The sequence below is a fragment of the Eublepharis macularius genome, chromosome 10, assembly GCF_028583425.1.
Source record: "Eublepharis macularius isolate TG4126 chromosome 10, MPM_Emac_v1.0, whole genome shotgun sequence".
Classification (NCBI taxonomy): Eukaryota; Metazoa; Chordata; class Lepidosauria; order Squamata; family Eublepharidae; genus Eublepharis; species Eublepharis macularius.
The window spans coordinates 76,520,371-76,546,457 of record NC_072799.1 but is presented as its reverse complement, the minus strand read 5'-3'; the positions used below and the strand labels follow the sequence as shown (position 1 = coordinate 76,546,457).

Sequence of the window (26,087 nt, the reverse complement as noted above, 5' to 3'; positions counted from 1 at the left end):
CATCACATTTTTCAAGGACTTAATTAACTCTGCCCGGACAGATCTCTTCCTAGGCCACAGACATGCCCCTTCCTACACCACAGTAATACCAGCATAATAAGCATGAAGGCTTAAATGAAAGGGAATCACTTTCTTGTCATAAAATTGGGGGCAGGGGGAGAAGATATTCATTCACTAATTCCATTATTAGAAAAAAGTCAAGCTCATACCAAACAGGCAACCAGACTTCTGTATTCCATGTCAGGGAATAATTCCAATTCTTTCCAAATGAGATTTAACTTTAACGGTATCTTTAATGATATTTTATATAATGATTCATAACCTAGGAAGATGTAACCTGGTAGCTGTAACCTGGCAGCAGAGATAGAGACTGGGAAATTTCCCAGTGCTTTATTTTTCCATGGAAAAAAAGTCCATTTCTAAACATTGTTTCATAAAACAACAATGAATGGATGTCTTTCCCAATATAGTATTAGAAAGGCTTGACAATTTCAAAGTGCAATGAATGCTTTTTAGGTGATTATCCCTAGGAATTGTGTGAGAAAGTACATGCATATCGATTTGTAACTGGGGGACAGGATTAAAATGACAAACATATATTAATCCAAATTTTAAAAATCTAAGTACGAATTCACCTGATTGGCTATGCAGGTCAAATCAAAACTTATGCATGTGTTTCCCTTCTCATGTGATTGAAAGGACATTGTAATCACCAGGGCTTTTTTTCTGGGGAAAGAGGTGGTGGAACTCAGTGGGTTGCCCTCAGAGAAAATGGTCACATGGCTGGTGGCCCCGCCCCCTGATCTCCAGACAGAGGGGAGTTGAGATTGCAATCTAAACTCCCCTCTGTCTGGAGATCAGGGGGCGGGGCCACCAGCCATGTGACCATTTTCAAGAGGTTCTGGAACTCTGCTCCACCGCATTCCAGCTGAAAAAAAGCCCTGGTAATCACCAACTTGATATGGAATTAAGGCAAGCAATGCCACAAAAAGTAACAGTGAATATGAAGCGGCCAATAACCTCCAGAGAAGATAATTGAATTCTGCTGAAAATTTGAGTTGATAACCATGTCTATGGAATATCATGCGCTGTTCTTTGGGTGTGCTAAAACAGGTGTGTGTCAACGTTTTGACACATTCAGGTTTTTTCCCTTAAATGTATACTATGTAGTTTATATATTTAGTGACAGTTAGGTCACAGGCTCTCTCTGTGATAGGTCTATTCCTCTGGAAAGGCCGGCCGGGGTGGGTGGGGACATGCCTTCCTCTGCTACATTCAGGAAGGTGTGTAAGACGGTTTTATTCCACAGCACATTTAGGAGAATAAATTGTTTCGGCAGATTTGGCTGCATTTTAAATCGTGCATTGTCTTTTACTGGTATTGTTTTTAAATCTGCATTTTGTGGATTGTTGTTTATTGCAAATGATTTTTTTTTCATTTTTACTTAAATTTATACCTTGCCTTTATCCCCAATCGGAACATAAAGTGGTTCCCATCATTCTTCTCTCCTCCATTTTATCCACAACAGCCCTGTGAGGTAGGTTAGGCTGTGACTGGCCCACGGTCACCCAGCAAACTTCCATGTCAAAGTGGGGATTCATACCTGGGTCTCTCAGATCCTAATCCATTACTCTAGCTCCATCACTGAAAAGTATGATGTGGAATGGCAGCTGCTGCTTGCCTTGGCTTTATTTTGGACCTCCAGATACAGGTGGAAGATTGAGCACTGTACAAGCCTGAATGGATGTTGGGTCTTCCAGTTAAGTAACATCAGCTGCCCTTTATACAAAGTGTTTTCTTAGAAACCCAATTTTATAAAACTCCTGATGCAGCCAACAAAATCTTCATCCAACTGAGCTTAAAGCAAATCGTAGGTTTCAACTTCGTAACTCTCAATTACCTGTTGCCCTGCCTTTTAAGAATCTAAGGCAGGCTGACTATCCAAACATTTTCGGTCTCTTAAGATTGAAGCACAGCAAGAAAAGCTTTCAGTGGTCTTGAGGTCATTATTATGCTTTTACCTTTACAAAAATGTGTGTTGGTATAAATCGTCTAAGCAGCTGGTTTGTGAAGTGTGGAAACCTTAGCAGATTGATGTTGAGCGATGGTAACTGCTGGTAACCAGCCATGAGAGGATAGAAATTGTACAACACTTCTTGTTCAGTGCCAGGGAGAATTCGCAACCTTATCTAAAAAAAAAAGTACAAGGGTTTTGATTGGAGTTCCTTCCTTATCTTGAATTCAGAACACAATCCAGAAAGACCATTTCGTTTTATAAACATATTAGTATAAGCATACTGAAAACAAGTTTGGAGTGTTATTGTTATGCAAGAGTCTTAATTTACATTCACAATTCCTCAACCTCTCCTCCCCTTCTATTCAATATTGTCCCTGAAATATCAACCTTATAACTAGAAAGAAACAGTAAATTAGAAAGGCTAACACGTATCCAGGGATTTACTAAAGAATTAATAAAAATTAACAGCCTCCTATGCAAAACTCAAACTGCTTTTTGCTCACAGGTAATTTTTTGGTTTTCTGGGCATCTCCCCCTCCTACACACATCTCAAATTAATTAGGAGCAACCAAATGTTGAGTTCTCTTGAGGTGCTTGGATATTTGGGGCTGATGCACACATTAATACAAGATGTTTAATATTACACAATTTATCTATAGCTGGTCTTTTCACAAACCAGTTGCAAATTTGATTCTCTAGCTTTTTAATCTGGTGTAAGTAAATCGTACATGCTCACTATGGCAATGCTCAAAAACTCTTTTCGCAACCCACAAAAGTACAGCTAGGTTCATGCCGTGTGTTCGAAAAATAGGTTGGAGGATTCAAGTTCCTTCACCCCTACAGACACAAGTAACCGAAGGATCGTGAACCAGAATCTTAAACTCAATTTACCCATGGCAATTACCAGTTATGTTGCTTTAATGTGTTTTTTAAAAAGACAATATGGATCCCCAACAGCGAGAATTTCTTGCCATTTTCCATAGCCTTTGTTTCACAGGGAAAGCAGACACAGATTTGTTGTGACACTTCAACTAGCTGCATAATTCCTCTTATAGTGTCACTTGACCAAACACACCGGTGATGATATCTGAAAAACTCTTAACATAGCCTCTCAGTCTTCTACGTTAACCAAATCACAGCCCATACCTGCTTAAGACCAGAAAACATGAAGGCGTCGCTGGGTTCCACTGACACTTCCAAGTCCTGAACTATATTAGTCTTATTCTGCAGGTTATATTTCACAGGTAAAGATTCTCTGACTCGACCAAATGGAGGTAGATCTTTGGAAAAGAAAGCAAGCACACAGTTCACACTTCTGTTTCAGCAACAGACATTAACTGTTTCTATCTCAAGTTAGCAAGGATATATTAACACCACTGATGATTACATGCCTCACAGACCAAGTAAATAGCTTGCTTGTTTTTTAAATGTCTGGGGGCGGGGGCGGGGAAATCAAAGCAGGAATGACCAATGACCATTCAAAAACCATGATGTAAAGGGGGGCTGAAGAAAAAGACAGATCAGTTCTTTCCTCCAACAAAGAGCTGAAGTGCTGCCAGGCAAATTCCACCTGTCATTCATGTGTCGCCTATTAGCAGTAAGTTAAAAAAAAAGCATCACAGCCTGGATTAGAGAAAATGGAACCCAGATAGCTAAAACTCAGCATTTTGTTTTTATAAATGTAAAAGGCATTTAAGACACTTCATTTCTGTGACAAATCAATGGAAGTCAGGAGCCAGGCTGATCTACCCACAAGCCACTGTGGTATCATCAACATTAACTGGCCTACACACACACCCCTCCTAAAAATGTAAAATCCAGTACCTCACAACAATTAACAGTACTGGAAGCAGTACTGTATGAATCCCAAACAACGGGGTCCTAAGATTTGTGAGTTCTACTTTTTCACATCTCCACCCTATGTGCCACAGCTCTCCACACACGACTCAAACAGTTGCTTCTGAAGGGACCCCTGGAACAGTGTGGGAATTGTAGACGCCTTGGGCGGCCATTTTGGCTTCAAGTAGTAAGGGGTGACTTCCAAGAGCCTCAGATGGAAATGTTAGACATGGTGGGAATATAGCAGAAGGGGGGAATCATCCACCAAAGAGGAGTGCAACTTGTGGAGTAGTAGTAGATTACTTTTGAGACATGGCAATGACTTACAAGAGTACTTCAGAGGTCTTAGAGCCTAATGGGAGAGACCTGGAAAAGGGGGAGGCCAAGGGAGAATGCTTTGTCCCTGAGCTGTGCCAATCAAAGAAAGCATTCATGAGGTCTCCCCAGAATAAAAATGTAGCACTGCAGGGAATGTTCAGGGGCTCAATTTCATAAACAGAGGGAAAGTAACATATACGTTTACATTACCTGCGTTTACATGGAGTGGGATGCTTTCCACAATCACATGAGGGAGTGTGATCACAGTCCTAACAACAGGTATGCTCTTTACAGCTGAGCTCCTTTAAAAAAAAATTAAGTATTAAAAATCTAAGTATCAGCCATAAGGAAAACAGCAAACTAGTTTTCACAGTTCAAATGGAAACAAGCATGTTAGGTGAAACGTGTGAGACGGAAAAACACACAGATGCAGGCCTAAAGGACAAGCCAGGATTGGGCAGAAAACCCTGTAACTGATTATAACATTTAATCTAAAAGTGATCAAGGACACAAAAATAACCAGGGGAGAGGAGGAGTTGGTCAGGGAACATTGCCCTTTCTGGTTCTTCAGCTTCTTTAATATTTCAAAATAGCTTTTTCTACTCCATTCGGATTGTATTCTTAGCTGTGTAGAAGCCTACAGCTGTAATATTTTAATATTCAAAATCCATGGAAAAAGCATTCATTTCAAGGAAAAATCTCCTCTCGCTGCTGCCAGCTCTCCTAAAAGCACTCTGCAGCCAGAGCAAACCGAGCATGTGGGCGGTGGCAAGAGGGAGACGACTGCGTTGGCAGCGGTCAGAGGGAACTGGCAGTGCTCATCAGCTCCTTGTCCCTCTTGCTCCTGCCAGCAAGCTCCTCTTGCTCCCCTAAATGCACTCGGCAGCCAGAGGGAGTTGAGCGTGCTGGTGGTAGCCAGAAGAACAAGGAGCCTATTGCCGCTGCCAGCTCCTTCTGACTGCCACCGGTAGTCAGCTCCCTCTCACCGCTGCCCGCAATCAGCTCCCTCTCACCGCTGCCCGCACACTCAGCTCCCTCTAGCTGAGAAGTGCTTTTAGGGGAGCAAGGGGAGCCGGCGGCAGCAAGAGGAAGCTGAGTGGAGTAGACAAGATGCCGAGAGAAAGAACCTCTGCCAGGGAGAAGAGGGATTCTCTTCATCTTCTCCCTGGCAGAGGTTCTTTTTCACTACATTTCCCGTGGAACGTCGCAGGAAACTGATGTGTGTCCTCCACGTGTCAGGCATCTCGTCTGTTTTGGCTCACAAACTCCCCACTTCTATACCTGACTGCGAAGGCTGGGATGACAGGGAGGTTCTAAACCATATTGTGCAGACCCAAATATTCCTTCTAGGTTAAGGTGACCTCTCAGGCGCAGGATCTACTGAAGAATTTAACAGGTCTTCCTCATCCAAATAATTACGCACTGTGGATTCTACCAGGTGAAATGTCAAAATCAAGCCAAAACTCCACTGGCAAGCCTACTCTTCAGTAGTATGTGATCTACATTACTGAAATGATTCATATTGTCTTCTACTAAGGCCCTCTTTTTTCAAAGTGCATTGTAGGTTCCTCTAGGAAAGAAAAAGCAGTTGCACATATTCCTTGGTCTAGTATACTTATGCAATTTGGCAAAAAAACCCTTATCTGCCTTGTCCAAACATTTAGAAGCTACGTAACAATATGCGATTATTGAGGTGATAGCAAAAGATGATAACACCTGATTGGGGTGTTTACGGGATTGGGAAAAAAGGCTATTTGAAGGGTGCAGGAGATCTGGCTGAAAATATAAGACTGCATAGCCATGCCTTTCTTGCTGTGGGTAAATGATACATACAGAGGTGAATTCTAGGATGCTTCTGTATAGCTCAATGAGAAAAATTCCAGGGCCACACCAGAGGATATTTACCTCTTCCACGAGATTGCATAACTTCCAGTTGCCACTCCACTTTGTCCACTAATGGCTGATGGACAACAAAGGCAGAAACATTCACTAGCACTCTCACCAGTCTGTAAAACAACTAAAGGAAATGTCAGTTCAGTCAAAAGTTGAACAATTTGCTCAGCGCACATATGCAAAATCTATTTCATACATACCCGCTGGGTTGGGTCCAGAGCAAAATTTCTGCTTGTGCTAGAACTCTCACACCAGCAGAAACACAAGAAAAAGGCCGTGGTAGCTGCTTGTATTAAGTCAGGCTTATTGTATCCCCACTATAAAGGGAGAAAAGTGCTAGGCGCTGCATAACTTCTAGTGCAAGCAGAATTGTGCCATGTCCATTTATGTTTCCACTTGTGCATTGCTGGATCCAAGCCATTGTGTGGAACCCAACATGGCTTTTTAGAGTGTGCCTTCTTATTAAAGGACTTGCAACAACTAGTGTCTGGGCTGTCAAAATGCGAAATACTGTTAAGCTGCATGTTAGTGATGCAAAATGTACTGGCTCTTTGTTGATCTCTTGCTCGGAATTTTGATGTACCTTGGCTCTTTAAGTATAAAAGGGTGCAGATCTCTACACTAAATATTATTTGAAAACTAGAGTACATGTATGTGTACAGAATTTTCCCTCCAGCATTACTCCTTCCCCTACAAAAACACAGAGGAGACCAACTCACCTGCACGCCAGAAAAGGTACACAGGCACCCACTGAGTGCTCATCTCATTTCAGAATTATAGACTAGTTAGGATCTCCAAGGTCAAGTGCAATTACTGCATAGACACAGGATCTGCTAAGCCTATCCCAGCCTACACAGAGGCTAGAACAAACATTACAGAAACACATGCATTCACTGTGCAGCAGGTTGACTTAATGGCAGAGGGACATGTAGGACCAATCCCTCATAAGGAAACTGGCTTAACTTTCCTATCTGCAATTCTGTTTTGAAAAAAGTTGTATATTCCAACCATCCAAGTTATTCATTTAAATCATCAAATTAAAATAGGATTAGCTTTGCCTTGCAGAAAGCCTTAATCGAAAAGGTTTCTTCCCAATGCCACCCCAAAAGTGAATTCTTTATGAATATGCAATTAGCTTCTCACCATTCTCTACATAGGATTCTAGCTGGTCTACTGGCATCATAGAAGGAGAAAGCTGCAGTTGGCTGGTTACAATTGTAAGGGCCCAAGGCGAAGCACTGAGGATGTCAGTCATCAATAAAAATGGTATGTCTGCAAAGACTTTATCTAAATGCTCAAACTACCAGGAAGAGAAACAATGGATAGGTTATTATTTTAGTTTGATACTGACTTTTCAAACTACATCTGCGAGCAGGTTTCATCCCATACATACCTTAGAAGAGACAAATTTAACGGCTACGTCAAATGGAAACACAGTCTCTATGGTAACAGTTTCATCCTGCACAGAGAAGAATAAAATTTATGTTCCAGTCTTTGTTTTATAGCCCAATATTAAGTATTAAAAAAAAACCATCTTCCACAACTCCTCCCTCTTCCAAAAGGTCACATGGATGATGACGACAAGTCAACAAGTCTCACAGATACATGCTCAATTACCTCTTTTTCATTTAAACTCTCTTATCAGAGTAGAAATAGTCTCCAGGTTACCTGCTATCAAAACTGCTGTTCAATCTACTCCATTTCACAAAATAAATTTCCTTTCTCATCACAGAGAATGACTATAAACCCTATGTGGTGTACTGATTAGAGTGCTAGACTAGGATTTGAAAGACCCAAGTTCGAATCCTCTATCTGCCATGGAAACTTGCTGGGTGGCCTTGGGCCAGCCACACACACACCCAGTCTAACCTCGTATCTCTAGAAGCTCTGGCTCTCACATGCTCATGCCCTGAAAATCCTGCTGTTCTCTAAGGTGCCACGGGACTCAAATCCTGCCAGCCTAACCTATCTCACTGGGTTGATAGGAGGGTCAAATGGAGAACAGGAGAACAGACTGTGCCACTTTGGCTCTCCACTGGGGAGGAAGGCGGGGTATCAATGAAGAAAACAAATAAATAATTGACAGTTTCTTTGTTCCACTGGCCCAGCTTGGAACGCTCAGGTATTTCAGCATCAACGTCCCACTCTGTAAGCAGTCTGTCAGAGCTGTACAACTCGTGACTCCTCCAGGTGAACTCACTTCACCACTAGGGGTGTACAAAACTAAATTCCTGAGCTGAAGATATACATCGCTGTTTCAAATCATAACCTTGATTCTCCAGAATGGTAACATAAATCTAAGACGCTTGAGGATAATGGAAAATCCTCCCTGGAAAAAAAATTACTTTTTTTTCAAGATCTGATGCTCGCTAGCCATGCAACATGAACACATGTTTTTCTTTGACCGTACTGATATCCTGGAAATGGCATCAATCCCTTCCAATCAGACCCTTGCAATGGAAAAGCACAGCCAACAAGAGAGAATACATGTGACGTGAGTGGGGTAATGACAAAACAAAATAGCAAAATCAGAGCAGCATATTGGAGAATATAACTCCCAGCAGAATAAATAAGTCAAAGAAATCAAACAGAATGAAAAACATACATAAGCAACAACACTGGATAATGCAGTAAATCACAGAGAAGTCACATACAGGAAGACATCCAACAGGTAAGCTTCCAGTGGAGAACAACTATAAATCACAAAAAAGTCACAATAAGGAAAACATCTGACAGGTAAGTTTCCAGTGAAAAATGAAAAAGTCCGACCAATTCCAATAGACAGTTTTATCTTCCAGGTGGAGATGATGAAGGTGGACATATATGAAGGATGCCCTAGGTGACTACTTGAAGACTTCATTTTGTCTAGGATACTGAATAATATTGATTTATTGTTTTGGTAGAAGCGCTTTGCCCCTGAAGAGGTTATTAATACAAAACAGCGGAACCAAGCCGGTGCTGCCTGTAGAGCGTCATGGGCTCTGCTATCGGCACCCCGCCTTCATCATCTCCACCTGGAAGACAAACTGACTTTATTGGAATTGGTCAGACTTTTTCATTAGATTGCGCCAGAGGGCAGTCTAAACTCCCCTCTGTCTGGCGATCAGGGGGCGGGGCCACCAGCCATGTGACCATTTTCGCCGAGGGCAATTTAAACTTTTAAAAACTTTTAAAAACTCCCCTCTTGTTCCAGCTGACCCAAAGTGACATCATTGTGCGGTCTTAAGTTTCACCACTGAGTTCCACCAACTCTTTTCCCAGAAAAAAAGCCTTGATTATCTTTAAGTCCTGGTGAGGGATTCTCAAAGTCTAATCGTATTATTAAGTTTATTTAAGTTTGTGACACTAATTTTGTAATAATGAGTATCAAAAAATAAAAAAACGTCTCCGACTAATCTGACATACCCTGTGACACTTGCAGAGGATTTCTTTTCCTTCAATGGTCGTGCTCACTAAATAGGAAACGTACACAAGGAACATCCTGGTGCCGACAGTTCCACAGTGAATATACACAGCCTTCTCCAGCTTCAAAAGAGAGAGAAAAGAAGCAGTAAATCTGAGACAACGATAGATGAAAGGCCTTTAAAGAGCAAGAATTTACATATGGAAACATTTGCAGATCTTTCTAGACTCTGCATGCAAATTAATCCAATCATTTGTCTAGGGCTACTTTTGGGGAAAAAAGCAAAATTGCAATCTCAGCCACTAACAAATATAATTTTGGGGAAAAAATATTAGTTACAAAATTGTTTTGTTTTCCTACTGCCTTACAGTATTCTGGCCCGAATTAAGAAAATGTTAGTTGTGTTTAAGTACCATCAAATCTGAAACAATGTGTGTGTAAATCAGGTCGAGTACTATATCTTCAAAATAGGCATGTGGTGAACAGTTACTGCATTTTCATATGTGTTAAGCAAATGCCATCCATCTATTATGCTAACAACATGCAATGTCAGTTTACCTTTTCACCTGGCTGTAAGTCTCCTACAGGGATATCAGGAAGCAAGGCAGGAAAGGAATCATCACAAATTTCTGCTCCGTTTAGTGTCACATGAGTTTTTTGAGTTAGATTTGCATCTTGGCCTAGAACGAAAAAGCATTCTGATTATTTTTTTTAGGTAGGTTATCAGTAATATTTGTGAAGGATTTATATGTCTACCACGGTCACTAGGGGATATTTCATGCTATCTCCATTAGCTAAATGTCCTTCATTACTTCTGTTTGGTTCTGCTGTCTTGGTTGACATTGGTTTTGGTGGGATTCTCTGGTGTGATGTTCGTCCCCTTGCTTCAGTTTGGTTCTGGTGGGATTCCCTGGCTTCTGTTGTTGGTTCAGCTTGTATTGGGAAGTGGCTTTTGACCAGGGGTTGCCCCTTTTCGTAAGGTTTCTTTGATTGGAAAGGCTTGGAAATGTTTCCCCCATAGGAAACAATGAACAGTGGCTGGGGGCACCTTGTTCAGGTGCCCAAGCAACTGGACCCCTGGGTCCAATCTTCCTGAAACCTGGTGAGTATTTAGTACACAAGCAGAACTAGGTTCCCTGAAAATTTGATGAAGTTTGCTTAAAAATGTCCCCCCACCAACCAGATAGTTTCCCCATAAGTAATAATGGCTGAATATATTTGGGATTCCCGGTTAAAACCCAACCTGAATTGAGAATTTAACCTGGATATCGGGAATATCAAATATTTATGGTATTCTCGAATACCAGACCCAAATTAAGCTGATTTTTTTTGATGCACACCCCTTGTCAGTAGAACTGGGTAACAATATTGCCAGCAGCAATTCATGAAGTGGGACATGACTTTTAACATCATCATCATCAGATGCATTTTCTTGTTTTCTTCATTGACAAGTCTGTTATCTAATGATCATGTTTTAAAATTTACAGAAGAAGGGAGTGGCTTTTCCTTTCTTTTGTATACAATGAGACTTTTATCCTTACACAGATTCTGAGCCAACAACACATCAACAATGAATACCTGGTTTTAAGCCGGCTGTGAGCTTTACATCTTTGGAAACGGTCTTCTCATGTGACTGGATTGTCACAATTAAACAGTACATTTCATTCGTCAGGGCAGGAGGCTCATGTCTGAGCTGAACAGAAATGTTTGGCACTCTGGAAATGATCCTTCAATAAAAACAAGAGAAAAGCCAACTGCCGGCTATTGCTTATCATTCTTGCAACCTGATCCCATCGGTTGTTGTAGCACAACTCTAGTACTGTATGCAGGAAAGCACGTACTTTTTCCTCCATATGCCTTTCAGGACCCCTCCAATCACCACCTCTCCTTTCACACCTTTACAATTATACGAACTGCAGAAATGCTAGATGGATACACCTGATCCCATGGATCTTAGAGCCAAAACACACGTTAAGAAAAACCTAGGTTCAGCACGTGTTCTCTTACCTCAAGGTTTGCCGGGATCTGTAGGAGTCCTGGAAGCTTAAAGTAGGCGTCCTGGAAGCTTAAAGATCTGTAGGGGTCCTGGAAGCTTAAAGTCCTGGAAGCTTAAAGGATCTGTAAGCGTCCTGGAAGCTTAAAGGCGTCCTGGAAGCTTAAAGCTTAAAATACAGGCGCCTGTATTTCCCTTTCCCTTTTTGCTGCTCTGTAAATGCTAAACTTTAAGCTTCCAGGACGCCTACAGATCCCAGCAAACCTTGAGGTAAGAGAACACGTGCTGAACCTAGGTTTTTCTTAACGTGTGTTTTGGCTCTTAGGATGTTGGCCTTTGGATTGTAGAAGGCCCTGTCACTGTGTTACACCCCTACCTTTCCCTCCCCGCTAAAAGAGAACCTTGTACGATTACTTTGTAGGAGGTTCTCCTGCACTTGGGAGGCAGCAAAGTCAACTGAGATCCTAATCCATATGCAATGGGACAGGACCGGCTCTCCCTGCTAAAGAAAGGGGACATGGGATGGTTGTTTTGGTTTTTCCTTCAATCTAATGCCAGGAGTTCTACCATAAGCCCTATGCTCTGCACCTACATACAAGTAAAATTTATTTAAAGTATTTATGAGCCACCTTTTCTCTGAAGATGCTCAAGGCAGCTTACATAAATATATAAGATAGAGTTAAAATTTAACCCACACTAAAAAGCTGTCCTAAACAGAACAGTCTACAGCTGCCTCCTGAAGCCAGAGAGGGAGGAGGCCAGCAGCACCTCCCTGGAGAGATCGTTCCACACTTGTGGGACTGGCACTGCAAAGGCCCTCCTCCATATATCCACCAACCAAGCTTATTTGATGGATGGGACCGTCAGGAGGGCCTCTCTCTGTGATCTTAATTCCCAGGCAGGAACATATGGGAGAAGACGGCCCTTCAGATACCCTGGTCCCAAGCCATGTGGGGCTTTAATGGATAGGAACAGCACCTTGAATTGGGCCTGGGAGTGAATCAGTAGCCAGTGTAGCTGCTGTAATATCAGGTTAAATGTTCCCAACAGCTGGCTCCAAACAGCAGTCTAGCCGCCGCGTTCTGAACTAGCTGCAGCTTCCAAACTGTCTTAAAGGACAGCTCCAAGTAGAACGCACTGCAGTATTCCAATCAAGATGTAACTAAGGCATGGATAGCTGTGGCCACATCTGATGAACCAGGAGTGGATGCAGCTAAAGCTGGGCAAATGCACTCTGAGCCACCGTAGCCATCTGGCTCTCTAAGATGGTCTCTGTGTCAAGCAGCACTCCTAAGCTGCGAACCTGACTTTTCAGGGGGAATGTAACCCCGTCCAGCATGGGGCGGGGGGGGGGGGGAGATCTCACACTGCTGGCCAGCTTTCCTACTAACCCAGAGAACCTCTGTCTTGTCAAGATTAAGTTTCAGCTTGTTCGCCCTCATCTAGCCATTACTGACGCCAAGCGCTGGTTCAGAACATCAACTGCATCCTTGGCATTAGATGGAAAAGGTAGCGCTGGGTAGCATCCGCATACTGGTGACACCACAGCCCAAACCTGCTGATGATCTCTCCTAGTGGCATCATGTAAATATTAAATAACACAGGGGATAAAATCAAACCCTGTGGGACTCCACAGGTCATCGACCATGGGGTAGAACAGGAGTCCCCCAGTGCCACCTTGTGAGACCCATCATCCAGACAGGACTCAAACTATCGTAGCTCAGTACCCCTTACTCCCAGAGCAGACTCAGAAGGACAGCAGGGTTGATGGTATCAAGGGCAGCTGAGAGATCCAGCAGGACTAGCCGGGACACCCTCATCCTGTCTAGTTCTTGGTAAAGGTCATCAGCCAAGACGACCAATGCAGTCTCCGTTGCAAATCACAATCTGAAGCCAGATTGAAATGGGTCCTGAAAATCCGTCTCTTCCAAGAGCTCCTGCAGTTGAGAACCACCCATCTTGCTCAAAAAAAAAATTATATAGAACATATGATTGCATGCTTTTTAATCCTTCTCTCCTGGTTTACAAAATGAGGCTTCAAGTGAGTAACTTGCCCAAGGCCACCCAGCAAGCACACGGCAGGGATGGGAACTAGGTCAAAACTCTGCCACTCGACCCATCACCAGTTCAGCGGAATGCCAAAGTTGTTATTCTCTTTCTAACTCAAAAGTTCAAAGAGGGATAATAATGGAGCTCCTGAATGGGAAGTGCCGTTTGGAAAGATACCAGAAAAGACTAAATTTTTCAACCCATCAGTGGGAGACCGCAGAGCTAACGGAGATGTCATCTGAAATCAGAATTGCTTTTAAAAATGCATGTACTGCTAAGTGTTTATACAGATGATGGTTTAAATGCCATAACATTAGTCTGTGTGTCAAAAAACCCCATGTTTAGTATATTGTTATAAACTTAATGTAGTCTTAATTTATATAAAAGAGGTCTCAGATACTCTGGGGACGGGAGGATCATAATACCACACCAACTGAAGACTCCAGCTGCACAGATCACAGTAAATAATACCATGTGTGTCTGAGGGGGAAAAAACCCCAACCATTCTATGTACCAACTCAGTGTCTACGATCATATAATGGCTGTTTCCACTCACATGGTGCTTGTCTGAACAGTCAAACCTTCCCAGTGGATTTCACCCTCTGGGAGTTTGGGCCGCCGTTTGAAGGAGCGAGCTGCCAGCAGCGCCTCTTGAGAAGAAGCAGCGTCTCCTCCTCCTCCTCGCCAGTTCAAGATCACACACCTGCTGTTCTCACTACCCAGAATCAAATCCACTGAAGTGATCTGCAAGACAGGCAGGGACTGATTGGGTTTTTCTCCTATAATCCATTTTAATGTGTGTATTACAGAGAGGCACAGAATCTCTTCCTTGGGTTAGTAATTGTTTAAGAGAGAGACACAATCACCCTGCCTCTGAAATTCTGTTGAAACAGCCCAGAAACGTTTGCACGGGAACCCAGTTTGGATCTTAGAAATAAAAATTCAGGGCGTTGTAAAATTTAAGCAGCAAAATGCAACACATGCCACACTTAGAAGATCCTTTGCTTGTTTAATGAAATTCGATGGAAGATTCTCAAGCAGGCACAGGGAAGCTGCCTCAATCTCCCTTGTGTGTGTCCGGCACGCATGTGTGTAGACACTCAGAACCCCTGCTTGGTCGCTTTGCTATCCAGTCAACAAATGCAAGGCCTTGCACTAGTGCAGTTGCATAGTGCATTTTGCTGTTCTAGTACAACATTGCAACTCACAATATTATAATGGTTCAATGGTCCTCCACACCTGACATTTACTGATTCCGCACACGTTGGATAATGCACTTCCAATCCTCTTTACAGATCATTTGGAACAGATCTTTTTGTGTGCGGAACAAAAAATCCACTTCAAACTATTGATAAAGTGCATTGAAAGAGCATTATCCAATGTGTGCGGAATCAGCCCATATCTGCTTTTTGATACAAGCAGATCAGCCTGTCAGTGTTAACTCATTCCAGAACAATCATCTTTATCATTATTAGGATAACATTTTGAACGGTGGTTGAGGGCTTACCTCAATCTTCTTTCCCACATCCTCTGTTTTTGCTACAAATTTGAAAGTGAACATTGTTGTCTTGCCAGGGACAAGCCAAAGCATCCCCTCTGGACACAGTTCATTTTTTTGACATGCTTCTTCCACCATACAATACTGGTTGTATTCCTATGGCAGGACAAAAAGTGGAAAAGCATACATTTAAGTATTTTTTCCAGAAATCTAATATTAGTGCAGCAAAATCTGTATCACTAGAAATCATGTTATTCATAATATACATTTTAAATCAGAACAGTTGCTTAACCGAAATTAGGTAGAAGTTTTCTTCTAAAGGTATCTGTTTCTACAGTTCTTTAGAACAATACTTTAAATTTAACCATAAATAATACTTTACAGGAAACGATCAGGCATTTAAAACATCATATTAACAGCTTATAAATTAAAGTACTCACATTTTCAATTCAATGAAAGTCTCAGAGCAGGCAAAGCAGAGTTTCTTCTCAGAGAAAAGAAATCTTTCCTCCACTCTGGTCCCAGAGCCCTGCTCGCCCTTGCAAGGCCCAGAAGGACTGGGCCCCAGGGGGTGAAGCAGGGCTGTGGGTCCAGGTGCCACCATCCAATCCCCCCCCTCTATACAAGACACCATGGGGACATACCCACATTAAAGCAAGGTATTAGTTCCTGGCATTTTACAAAATTAAAATGGTTTGGCAAATGCAATAAACTTATCCGCCTCAATTAAGAGATGAGTCTCCCTTAAAGGAATCAAGATTATTTTTTAAAACAAAATTACCTGATTGTTGAAACCGACACATAGCTTAGAAAACTGGATAGGATGAGGGCAATCAGCTTTCAAGAATATGTCAAACTGAACTGGGGTATCGACATGGAAACTTGGAGCAAGAAATCTCGCTTTGCACTGTACTAAAATTTGGAACAGAAACATGACGTGTTATTGAACCTGACTAGAATTGTCAAGTTTCACAGTAGGTCCTTACATCAAAAACAAATATTTCAGTTCTACACATACCGATCAAAACACATTAGATTTTTGCAAAGTCAGATAAAGCTTTGCACAGAGAATATGGTCAAGTTAAGGAGAGGTTATGGACTGCTTTGCTATTTCTTCCCAACTGAGGGCACAGAAACTTTGATTCAGTTTCTGCAAACCAAGAAACAAGTTTGACATGCAGCAAAAGAGCTTTTTTTGTACAGCAACAGTTGGTCACTTTTAGGTCAATGATCCTGTCAAGAAAACCCAGAAGAACCACCAGTTGTTTCCTTCTTTCACTCTATAGGAGACTGCTCTCAGGCACTGAGCTAAGATTTGAGTATTCTGTGGATTTCCCCACTCACAGATCTTTATTTAGGATTATTATCCCACCTTTCGTCAAAGGAGCTCAGGGCAGCATATATCGTTCTCCTCTCCTCCGTTTATCCTCACAACCACCCGGTGAGGTAGGTTAAGCTGAGAGTGACTGACTGGACCAAGCTTACCTAATAGCAATGGGGGAATTTGAACTTGGATCTCCCAGATCTTACAGCATCCCTCTAATCACTACAGCACACTGGTTTAAAGATCCCTTTAAAAAGGAGCAGTAGAGGTTTTGCGCCATTTTTAATGATCCACTAATCAAGTGTTTGATCAGGAAACAATAAAAAGGTGACTTGATTGCCTTTACAGCTCTGGCACCAATGAGTACATATAATTACTTTGGAAAGGAAATCCTTGATCCTTTTTTTTAAATAGCAAGATGAACTTCAATAGAAAGAGAGATTCGGTTGCGTTTTCCCGGCCATGTCAGACGCTCCTCTCCGCAGGTCCGGGAGGAAACGTCTGAGCAGCCTGACCGGGCGGTTGACCCGTGAGGGTTAACCCCCAGGACTCCCAGTGAGGGAGTGAGGGTCCGGGGCGCCGCGGGAAGAACCCCCTGAATGCGATGCAGGGGATAAATTGCCCGTTTGCTCCAACGGAGGCCGGCAGACTTGCACAGCACATCGCGTGCAGCTGGGCCATGGAGAACGGCAAAGAGCAGAACTAGGCGAAAGCCTGTAAGTAAGCGAATCCCTTCTGTATTACAAGCGTACGTGAAGGATTGGTGGGATCTGAAGCTAAGAAGGCTCAGGTTTCTTCCCCCTCACTGAGTTTCAGAACTTGATCGGCGGTTTCCGCCCCCCCGCTAAAATGGCGACGAAAAAGCAGAGTCCCGCTTTGGGCAAGTCAATCTTGGCTGCCCTGCAGGGTAAAGGGGAATCTCTCGAGGACTTGGTGAAGCGGTCAGTGACTGAAGCCATAAAGCTCTTTGTTGACAAGCTAAATGAAACGGATCAAAGAGTCGGCTTAATTAAAAGCGAAGTGAAAACCATTAAGGAAACAGCGGGGGGGGGGGAGAGAAGTCTGCTCGGGAAAATGCATTACTCGTGAGGGCAACAAACAAAGAATTAAAGCTGGTGGGGAACCAGCTGATCGGGCTACAAGTGGAACGAGCACAGACAATTTTGTGTCTCCAGAACATGAAAGAGGAGGAAAATGAGAATTTGCGGGATCTGGTCTCGGAACTTTTGGCGACACCCGCGAGGGCAACTAAAGAAGAGTTAAAAAGCGCCATTTTGGAAGTCCATCGGGCTTCTTCAAAATATGCAACGAAGCGTCAGCTGCCTCGCGAGATCATCATTGACTTCTCATCTAAGAGGATTCAGGACACTATCTTATATAATACATACAATGTGGATCTGGACTTTTTGGGTAATAAGGTTAAGATATTGAAGGACATTCCATTTTTAGCTCGGAAAAGAAGATTTAAATACAAAGGGTTTGTGGCTCTTTTGAGGAAACGTGAAATAAAGTTCAAATGGTTATCTCCGGAAGGTATCTGGTTTAATTACAAAGATCAAGCTTACAAGATAATATCAGAAGATCAACTAAGGGACTTTGAGGGTCAGCATCCAGAGTTCCAGCAGGATTTGCAGCAAGAAGAGAAGGGTTCCAAGTCTGAAGGGGGAGGGGAGGAAGGAACGAGCACGGCGACTGCAGCTGTTCAGAGAGAACTGCGTCCGAGGCCCGGGGCAGGGGGGGGGGAGGAAGACCTAATCTTGATTATAATCTGTATTTTGCAAGGTCTACCAATCTAACAGTATTTTACAAAGTTTTAATTTTAAACAATGGCAGTATGAAGGGAAAGCATTATTTGTAGATGTAAGTGCTGTTATGTGTTTTTTTTCTTTCCTTCCCTCTGCCCCCCTTCTTTCCTTTGTATTGTTAGTAATGAAAAATAAATAAATTTAAAAAATTGAACTTCAATAGAAAGACTGGGAAGAGGCTGTGGTTGAGTGGTCGAGCATACGCTTTGCCTGTGAAAAGTCTCCAGTTCAATCCCCAGCATTGCCAGTTAAAAAGACTGAGTAGGAGGCGATGTGACAGATTTCAGTTTCAGACCCTGGAGAACAGCTGCCAGTCACAGTAGACAGAACTGACCAAATGACTCAGTATAAGGCAGCTTCAGGAGTTCGAATGTGCCAGCACACTGGATGAAATCAATTTTCCTTCAATTCTCCACCAGAGATGTAACTAACAATTGGATTGTGATAGAATTAAATTTGCATTTCTATATTTCACCATTCACTCTGCAGACAGTACATTTAAATGTTATTCTTTGAGATTAAGTCTTGAATACGTACCAAATGGAACAAAATCCTGCACTTCTATTGTAAAGATATTATTACCAGCCAGAGATACTCTATCAGCCCACAACTTCTGTGAACTTTTCACCGAAGCGGCATCGCAGTCAGGTTCAGGATCTGGGTTCTCATTCTGGATTCAAAACAATAAGATTTTATTGAAGGGTTTTCGGTGTATAACTTGTTGGTCGTTGGGAATTAATGCAAAGAGGCTAAATTTTGCCTGCTTACCATGAGAACTTTAATCAGATTCTTTTCTATGCGAGATTTTTGGTCCTCTTTTAAAGTAGATGCTAATGAAAAAGAGCAGAGAAAGCAAACTACAGAAAACATGGCCATCTTAATCATTTATAATGCAGATGCAGATTTGCTGCCACTAACCATATCCAAGGCCGATTCCAGACGGCCCCCTGCCTTGCGAAACGTCGCGCGTCGTCGCGCGTCGTTGCGCAGAAAACGCAAAATATCGCGTTTTCTCGCGCGAGTTTTGCGCGACGTCGCGCAAAACTCGCGCGAGAAAACGCGATATTTCGCGTTTTCTGCGCGACGACGCGCGACGTTTCGCAAGGCAGGGGGCCGTCTGGAATCGGCCCAAATATCTGCAGATAATCTAATCTTTCCCAACTACATTCTCAGCTGAAATACTGCCCGGATTTCCCCATACAGCAGGTTAGATAGCAAACCCATTTTTTAACTCAACGGCTTGAGCAGGCTGATGTGGAGTGCTATTAAAGAACCTTATACACTGAATGCCTGGGGGGGAAAGCTAGGACAGAAGCCCTGTCCTGACTTGCTAGTTTTCTTTTTAAACTGCTACACAAGGATGAGCAATCCATCACCGGAGCCCCTGCATACAGCAGTACTGCTAAGACACAGATTACCTCTTCAACTGTGGTTTGAGAACGAGGCCAGAAGGTGGTAGGATACAAAGTAGCTTCAAATTAACAGCTTCAAATTATTTCCAGGAATAGTTTTATAGTTCAGGAATCTCCAACGAAAGCATCATCCTTGCATGTCTGCCCTGAGAGGTGGGGCACTAAGGGGGTTCCACACTATCTCATGACACTGCTGGCATCTGATAAGCCAGGCAGATGGTTGGCACGTGGGATGCGAGCTGAGGTTCACACCAGGCTGCCGCTCTCAAGGATGTGCAGGGGCTTGAGGAGCACCTTCTGCCCAGAACGATGGATCTCTGGGGCATCTCATTGGCTAAGCTAGCCTGCTCCCCCTTTTGCTGTTTGGGAGGGGGTGTGGATTAGAGCCTTGGCTTTAGCCTGCTTCCAACCCCTTTCCAGAAACCCCAGGCATGCTGTCCCAGTGCCTTTCCACTGAGCCACGCTGATCTGCGAGATATTCTCTGTCTGGCCCCATGTGGCTTGTGATGACATCTGAGTTGCAGAGGGGTCCCTCCTGGCATATCTCTAGGAAACTGCCTCTCTTAGCTCTGAAGTTTGAGGGCTAGTCCTGAGTGTCAGGGGCTGTGGGTTCAAGCCTGGTGGGGGAATTCTTGGTCCTTCTGCATTTCTGTTTTAACTTTCCAGAAGAGGGGTGGGTCTATCTCAAAGCAGGGGTGCGGGGGGTGGGTGGGTGTGCGTTTGCAAGCAGGTGGAGCTCTTGCTGCCAGCCTGGCCCTTTCCAGGAATGGAGTGTGTGTCCCCTTCAAGCTGGGGAGGGTGCCTCTGTTGGACATGACAGTCTCAGGTCTTTGCACCCTGTGTGCCCACTATCTACAGGGTAGGGGAGTTTCACTGGCAGGCAGTGCCTGCAATCACAGGTGGGGATTGGCTCCGCCTTTGCCTGCCACTGAAAGAGCTGTCAATGCCAGCTCTCATGTGACTGGTGGATGCTGCCAGAGTTTCTATGGAAACATGCCTGGCTAGGCTTGCCCATCAGCGTATGGCCCTCCTGAAAGTCTTCAGGGAGAGATCTGGCAGCGCCAAAGTTACATAGGCAGCCACATGCCCCCACAGGGTTGAGGACTGCACTGTAAATCAACTCAATAATATATGACTAATTAACTAGGATAGCCCTATCTGCAGAATTTTTAAACTTTCCAAAGACAACCATATGAATCCTTTCTTCCTGACCCTCAAACTTCAAGGCACCATTTAAGATACTGAGGACCTTCATATAATTAGATATATGGAACCAACTTCAGATAAAGTACAAGACTGATATCTTTAAAGCTACCCGCCTTGCATGGAGAAGCATCCAAGCCAAATGCTTCTCAGAGCAAAGCAGGGAATCAATTTAACAGCAAACCAAAATAAACTTCCTCACCTCTTCCCAACAGCTCTAAGGAGTATGTAATATAATCTTTTATCTGTGCCATGAGATAGGAACATTTAAGAGCTGTGGTCAGTATAGAAGTAAGGAGGGTCCACCAGCCTTCACTACGGTAATCACACAAGACATAATCCAGCAGCCTGGAAGATGATTGAGAGAGTTTAGTTAAATAAGCTAATAAGATCCAACAGGTGCTATAACAACAACAGTATGAAATAAGTAGTTCACTGAATTTAAAAAATTCCACCATCATTTAATGTTTCCTTTGGGATTCCAGCAAAAGAATTTTTTTTTTTTTGAAGAGGACAAAAATATGGAACTCCTCAACAACACCTAAAACAAATTAAACTAAGAACAGGGATTATTCTCAGCAATTTAGCTACTGCCAGGAAAGTTTGTCCAAATTCAACCAACTGATCATTTTCAAAAATGCATACTGAGAAACTGGCACTTGAGGTATTTTACAGTCCTGCTAGCGGGATTCCTTCCTCATCTGCAAAGTCTTGCAGCAATTGTTTGATTTTCTCCCAACAATGAACTCTTCTTGGAAACATCGCCATTTTCATTTGTGTAAACTGGAGATGTTAATCCATTATTCCCAATCTCTCCTAGCCAACCAATCATTTAGGAGCATACATAATTTCTATTCAATACAGCAAACTAGAATTGTGAAGGACTAGATTATTTACTATGCTTAATAAACACAAACAGAACTACAAAACAAAATGCCTGATTATGAATGTTTACAAAAGATGCCCTTTGTACATAGTTAACTTTCTAAATCCTTTGATCCAGTGTTTTGTGTGCAGATACAAGCAGTTCATACATTCACTTGCTAAACATCAATATTCAGACCTGTTAGCTTAATGTTCATCACCAGTAATAGAGACGGAAGATAGAGACTGCAATCAGCTTCTCCACTCTGCAGATTAACAGTCTAAGCCAACCCTTGGTACTAGTTAACACACAGAATAACAATCTTGTGCAAGAGACCATGCAAGTGATCGCTCGTTCTGAGCAAAAGAAACCAGCAGTAGATATAAGCACGTGGCTCCCCTCCAGGAAGAATGCCCTTAAAGGATCAGGGTCTATCTTGTTGTTTGTCTGTTTTTGGGAAAATGAGTACGTTTGATAAAGTAGAACAGATCAAATATAAACACATACAACATGAACACACGTGTAACAGAAGGACTGTCTCTTCCTGTACTATCTATCCAGCTTGCTGGTTAAGATTTGCCTTTTTAAGCCATGCTCTATGCACCCCCACTTTCAGAGGAGAGGCAGGTGGCAGAGAGAGGGGGCACATTTTGTGGGGCTCCTCACCTTTGGAATGCCTCCCCCCTTGAGGCTCGCCTGGTGCCTACTTCATTTCTGTTTAGGCCCCAGACTACAGCACATCTTTTTACATCCAGACTTTTAATTAGGGCTTTTATTTTATCAGATTTTAATGATCTGCTTCTGTTTTGTGGATGGTTTATGCTGCTGCTTCTGTCCAACGGCTTCTGTTTTAATACCGTGATTTTTAAATTGTAAGCTGCCGCCAGCAGATTCTAAAGAGGCAGCACAGAAATACTCTAAATACAATAAGTTTAACCTTTGCACTCAGGAAAGAATACCCCAAGCTAAAAGGGACTGGCTTTCATCTTTTTTGTGGAAAAAAGCCAGATTGATAGTTGCCTGGTTGATACTTGCACTGTAAGTACCCCTCCCCCCACACACTCTAAGAGCCAAGAGATAGTGTAAGTATGTTATTTTAGTTTTTAGGCTTCCACCCTGCCTCTCTCAACCATAATTCTTTAAATACAGATAAAGTTTGCATGAAGAAGTGCTCTCTCAAAAGGAGATTTCTATTTTAAATACCTAGTAGCTATTAGCAGAAATTGGGATTTTTTTCCAGCAATGTGTTAAAACAAAAAGTAGAAGAGCATCTTTAAAACCATACACTGGGAAATCATACTCACTTCAAAGCTTTGGTGTAATCTTTAGCATAGTAATACTCTTCACCCATTTGCACCACTGAAAGAACAATGGCAGATTATTTCCACTACTAAAAGTAAGTTGTATATTTTAACAATTAACATTGTAAGTAAGTAAGTTATATATTTTAACAATTTGACCTCAACTTACTCAAATAGCTTTTCATTCGTGGACATTTGTACTTCTTGAACTGGGCTACTGCGTTACTTAGTAAGGTGATGATTAGTTCCTAATAAATAAAAAGCATTGATACATTTTGCAGTTGCAGTTTTAGTGAACAATTGTACTTCTAGTGAAACAACATAAACAATTGTGTTTTCAGCCTAACTTACTGAGTGAAGATCCTTCTTTTCCTTCAGCTGCAGAGCCAAAATTCCCACTTTCTCCTTTTCAGGGTCATTCGGATCAAAACCTGCAAATGACAATGAAAAATCCATCCTAAGGACTTTTGCCTACCCATGAATTCTCCTTGTTCGTGGAGCTTCACTAGAACTCAGAGTTCAGAGGATTCTAAACGAATCTGTATCTTAGGAGAAAGAATGTTTTGGAATTCAGTTACATTCTTTGTTCTAATAAGAGGACTGCTCTAAAAAAAAAAGAGAGAAAGAGAGGCGCCACTAGTATTTGAAATGCATTTGAAGTCTAGGCTTTAGACAAACCTATTAGGAAAGTTACTGCTCTTAGTAACAAAGGCAAAGCTCCACAATCCAGAATTTCCATTGCAGTAGTCATGCCTTCAGAAAGGAATCTGCTTGTATAATTTCTGCAACAACAAAGGTTACGAACAAATAAGCGTTATCCACTGGCAACATCTTGGATGTATTTGCCCAATAAATGAAAACTACAATTCCGCTTTTGAGAATCTTAATTCAATCACTCCAGTCTAGATCCCTACATGTTGTCCACGTGGAACTTCTCACTACACAAACTGCCCCATTCTTGTTAACAGAGGGGGCAGAATTCCATGTGCAAAGGAATATACACACAGATCTCAGTTTGCCATTGAAATTAACAGAGCCAAAATTCAGAAGCAGAGGAGCTGCATATATATGATAGGACCCTCTGGCTTGTATGAAGTAAGCTTACTGTATTCAGAAGGATTACCTCAACTGGGGTTTCATCAGTTAGAATACTGGCTTTCACACATTTTATACTGAAGGAACTCTAAGGGACTTCTCTGCTGCGAAATTCCAACACGAGTGTTACAGAAGATTCTGGGCCATATTTTAGGGCACAGTTTACCTAGAGCACTGGTTAGGTCTCTCGTGCCTCACTACCCCCTTACAGGAACTGAGAGAACACTCTAGAACACACCAAAAGTTCCTGAGAGCAGACGAGGTGGGAAAGCTGTCTTCAGAGAAATTTCTCCACCTTTACCAATCACCATAATGAGGTACCCCAATACATTCTGGAGATTTGCCAGGATTTAGTGGAACATTCATTACAACTCAGTTTGAGATTACAGAAATAATCCAATTTTGTTTCTAATGTTCACATAGGAAACTGAAAAGCAATTTACTTAGTACTCCTTGTCGCCACGGTCTTTGTCCATAGAAGTCAAGCACTCCAGTTTGAGTTTCTATTGGATCCGGATTGGGATACACCACAGAAGGCTGAAAAGTCAGCAGATTTGTTTATCAGTTAAAATAGTTTTAATTCGTCATTACCCTTTCCCAAAGAGAGCCCAGGACAGCTTACATAATGAGAATATCCAAGAAATATAGATATGCTGAAAGAACGGTTACAAACAATTAAAAACAGACCCAGACTTTATAGATTTGAACTGCCTCCAAATGCCCTCATAACTAGTACAACTTTACAAAAAACAAGATGGCTTCTTTCCGGGCATTCCTAGGAAGGCTGTTCCACCTAGGCAGGGCCTCAGCTGAAAGAGTCTCTCACCAAACAGAGGCAGGTCTAAGCAACCTTGTTGATTAAAGGAACTGTTGGGAAAAGCAAAGTTTCAGCACAGGTTCATACAGGAAGAGGGTGTATGTAGGCCACAGGCCATGAAGGGCTTTAAGAGACAAGAGCCCCCACTAAATTTAGTCTAGAAACAAACAAGCAACCATTGCAGGTGTTTCAGACCAGAACATCTCATCCTCGTGATAAGCTAAGCTAATGATTTTGGACCAACAGGAGTTTCCAAGTGGTTTTCAAGGGCAGACTCACATAAAGAGCTTTGCATCAGTTTAGTCTTTAAATGTTATGTCTGTTTTTTAAAATGTCTAACACAGAGAAATGACAAAACATACAGCAAGGGAAAAGATCCAGAAATGAATGAGTATCTAGAAGAATGAAAACCGTAGACACCTGATGCAATTTTGTGGCATTTTAATTTCATAAATGATAGTTTCAGGTGGGTAGCTGTGTTGATGTGCAGTAGAAGAGTAAGATTCAAGGCCAGTAGTACCTTAAAGAGTAACAAGATTTCCAGGGTATAAGCCCTTGAGAATCAACCTCCCTTTATCAGATACCAAAGGAATGGAGCTTGACTCTTGAGAGCTAATATCCTGGAAATTGTGTAGGTCTTTAATGGATTTGAATCTTGCTTGTATATGATAGTTACAGAAGTTTCTTTTAAAATTATGCTTTCCAACCTGTTACAAAATAGTTTCTGAACACTAAGGCACTATAGTACACCACAAAAGGGAGTCCTGCATATGTCCAATAATTCTAGCAAAACTGTTTCAATTTTTTTCTTTTTCCACATAACCTCAATGAAATGATTTGATTTATTCGATTTCTAGCCCACCCTCGCGTAAGCAGGCTCAGGGTGGGTTACAGCATCATAATCACATACAAATATAACATAAGCATATATATATAAAAACAAAGTCAATAGATATACATTATAAAATACAGTATAACATGCAATTAAACAAAATTACTCCATGACATGGCTGTTAACATACAGCTCAAGTAAACATTCAAACACTGTGAGGTTAGACAGTGGGCAGAGATTCGCCAAGGTCCAAACCAGTAGAAAATGGAGCAGAACCAGAGCAAGAGGGCTGGCAGGACAGTTTGCCAGCGCCTCAGCCGCAACCATAGGCCTGGCAAAACATCTCTGTTTTACAGGCCCGGCAGAACAGTAACAGATCCCACAGGGCCCAGATCTCAGGTTGGTGCCAAAGCCGAAAAGGCT

At 42.3% G+C, this 26,087-nt stretch overlaps 1 protein-coding gene across 3 annotated transcripts in view; it reads right to left on the bottom strand.

Moving 5' to 3' along the window:
• Window positions 1–26,087, bottom strand: part of TRAPPC11 (trafficking protein particle complex subunit 11) — a 42,055-nt gene that overhangs the window by 2,554 nt on the left and 13,414 nt on the right. For all 3 annotated transcript variants that reach the window (XM_054990147.1, XM_054990148.1, XM_054990150.1), the window contains 19 exons: window positions 24,459–24,552; window positions 23,272–23,351; window positions 23,090–23,168; window positions 22,924–22,978; window positions 20,957–21,102; window positions 18,908–18,969; window positions 18,677–18,809; window positions 15,792–15,922; window positions 15,020–15,166; window positions 14,069–14,256; window positions 11,049–11,197; window positions 10,029–10,150; window positions 9,473–9,592; window positions 7,461–7,526; window positions 7,211–7,367; window positions 6,080–6,191; window positions 4,385–4,476; window positions 3,164–3,297; window positions 2,022–2,189 (listed from right to left, as the gene is read on the bottom strand). In XM_054990147.1, coding sequence (XP_054846122.1) covers window positions 2,022–2,189; window positions 3,164–3,297; window positions 4,385–4,476; window positions 6,080–6,191; window positions 7,211–7,367; window positions 7,461–7,526; window positions 9,473–9,592; window positions 10,029–10,150; window positions 11,049–11,197; window positions 14,069–14,256; window positions 15,020–15,166; window positions 15,792–15,922; window positions 18,677–18,809; window positions 18,908–18,969; window positions 20,957–21,102; window positions 22,924–22,978; window positions 23,090–23,168; window positions 23,272–23,351; window positions 24,459–24,552 — 2,235 coding nt within the window. The remainder of the gene's footprint in view (window positions 1–2,021; window positions 2,190–3,163; window positions 3,298–4,384; window positions 4,477–6,079; window positions 6,192–7,210; window positions 7,368–7,460; window positions 7,527–9,472; window positions 9,593–10,028; window positions 10,151–11,048; window positions 11,198–14,068; window positions 14,257–15,019; window positions 15,167–15,791; window positions 15,923–18,676; window positions 18,810–18,907; window positions 18,970–20,956; window positions 21,103–22,923; window positions 22,979–23,089; window positions 23,169–23,271; window positions 23,352–24,458; window positions 24,553–26,087) is intronic.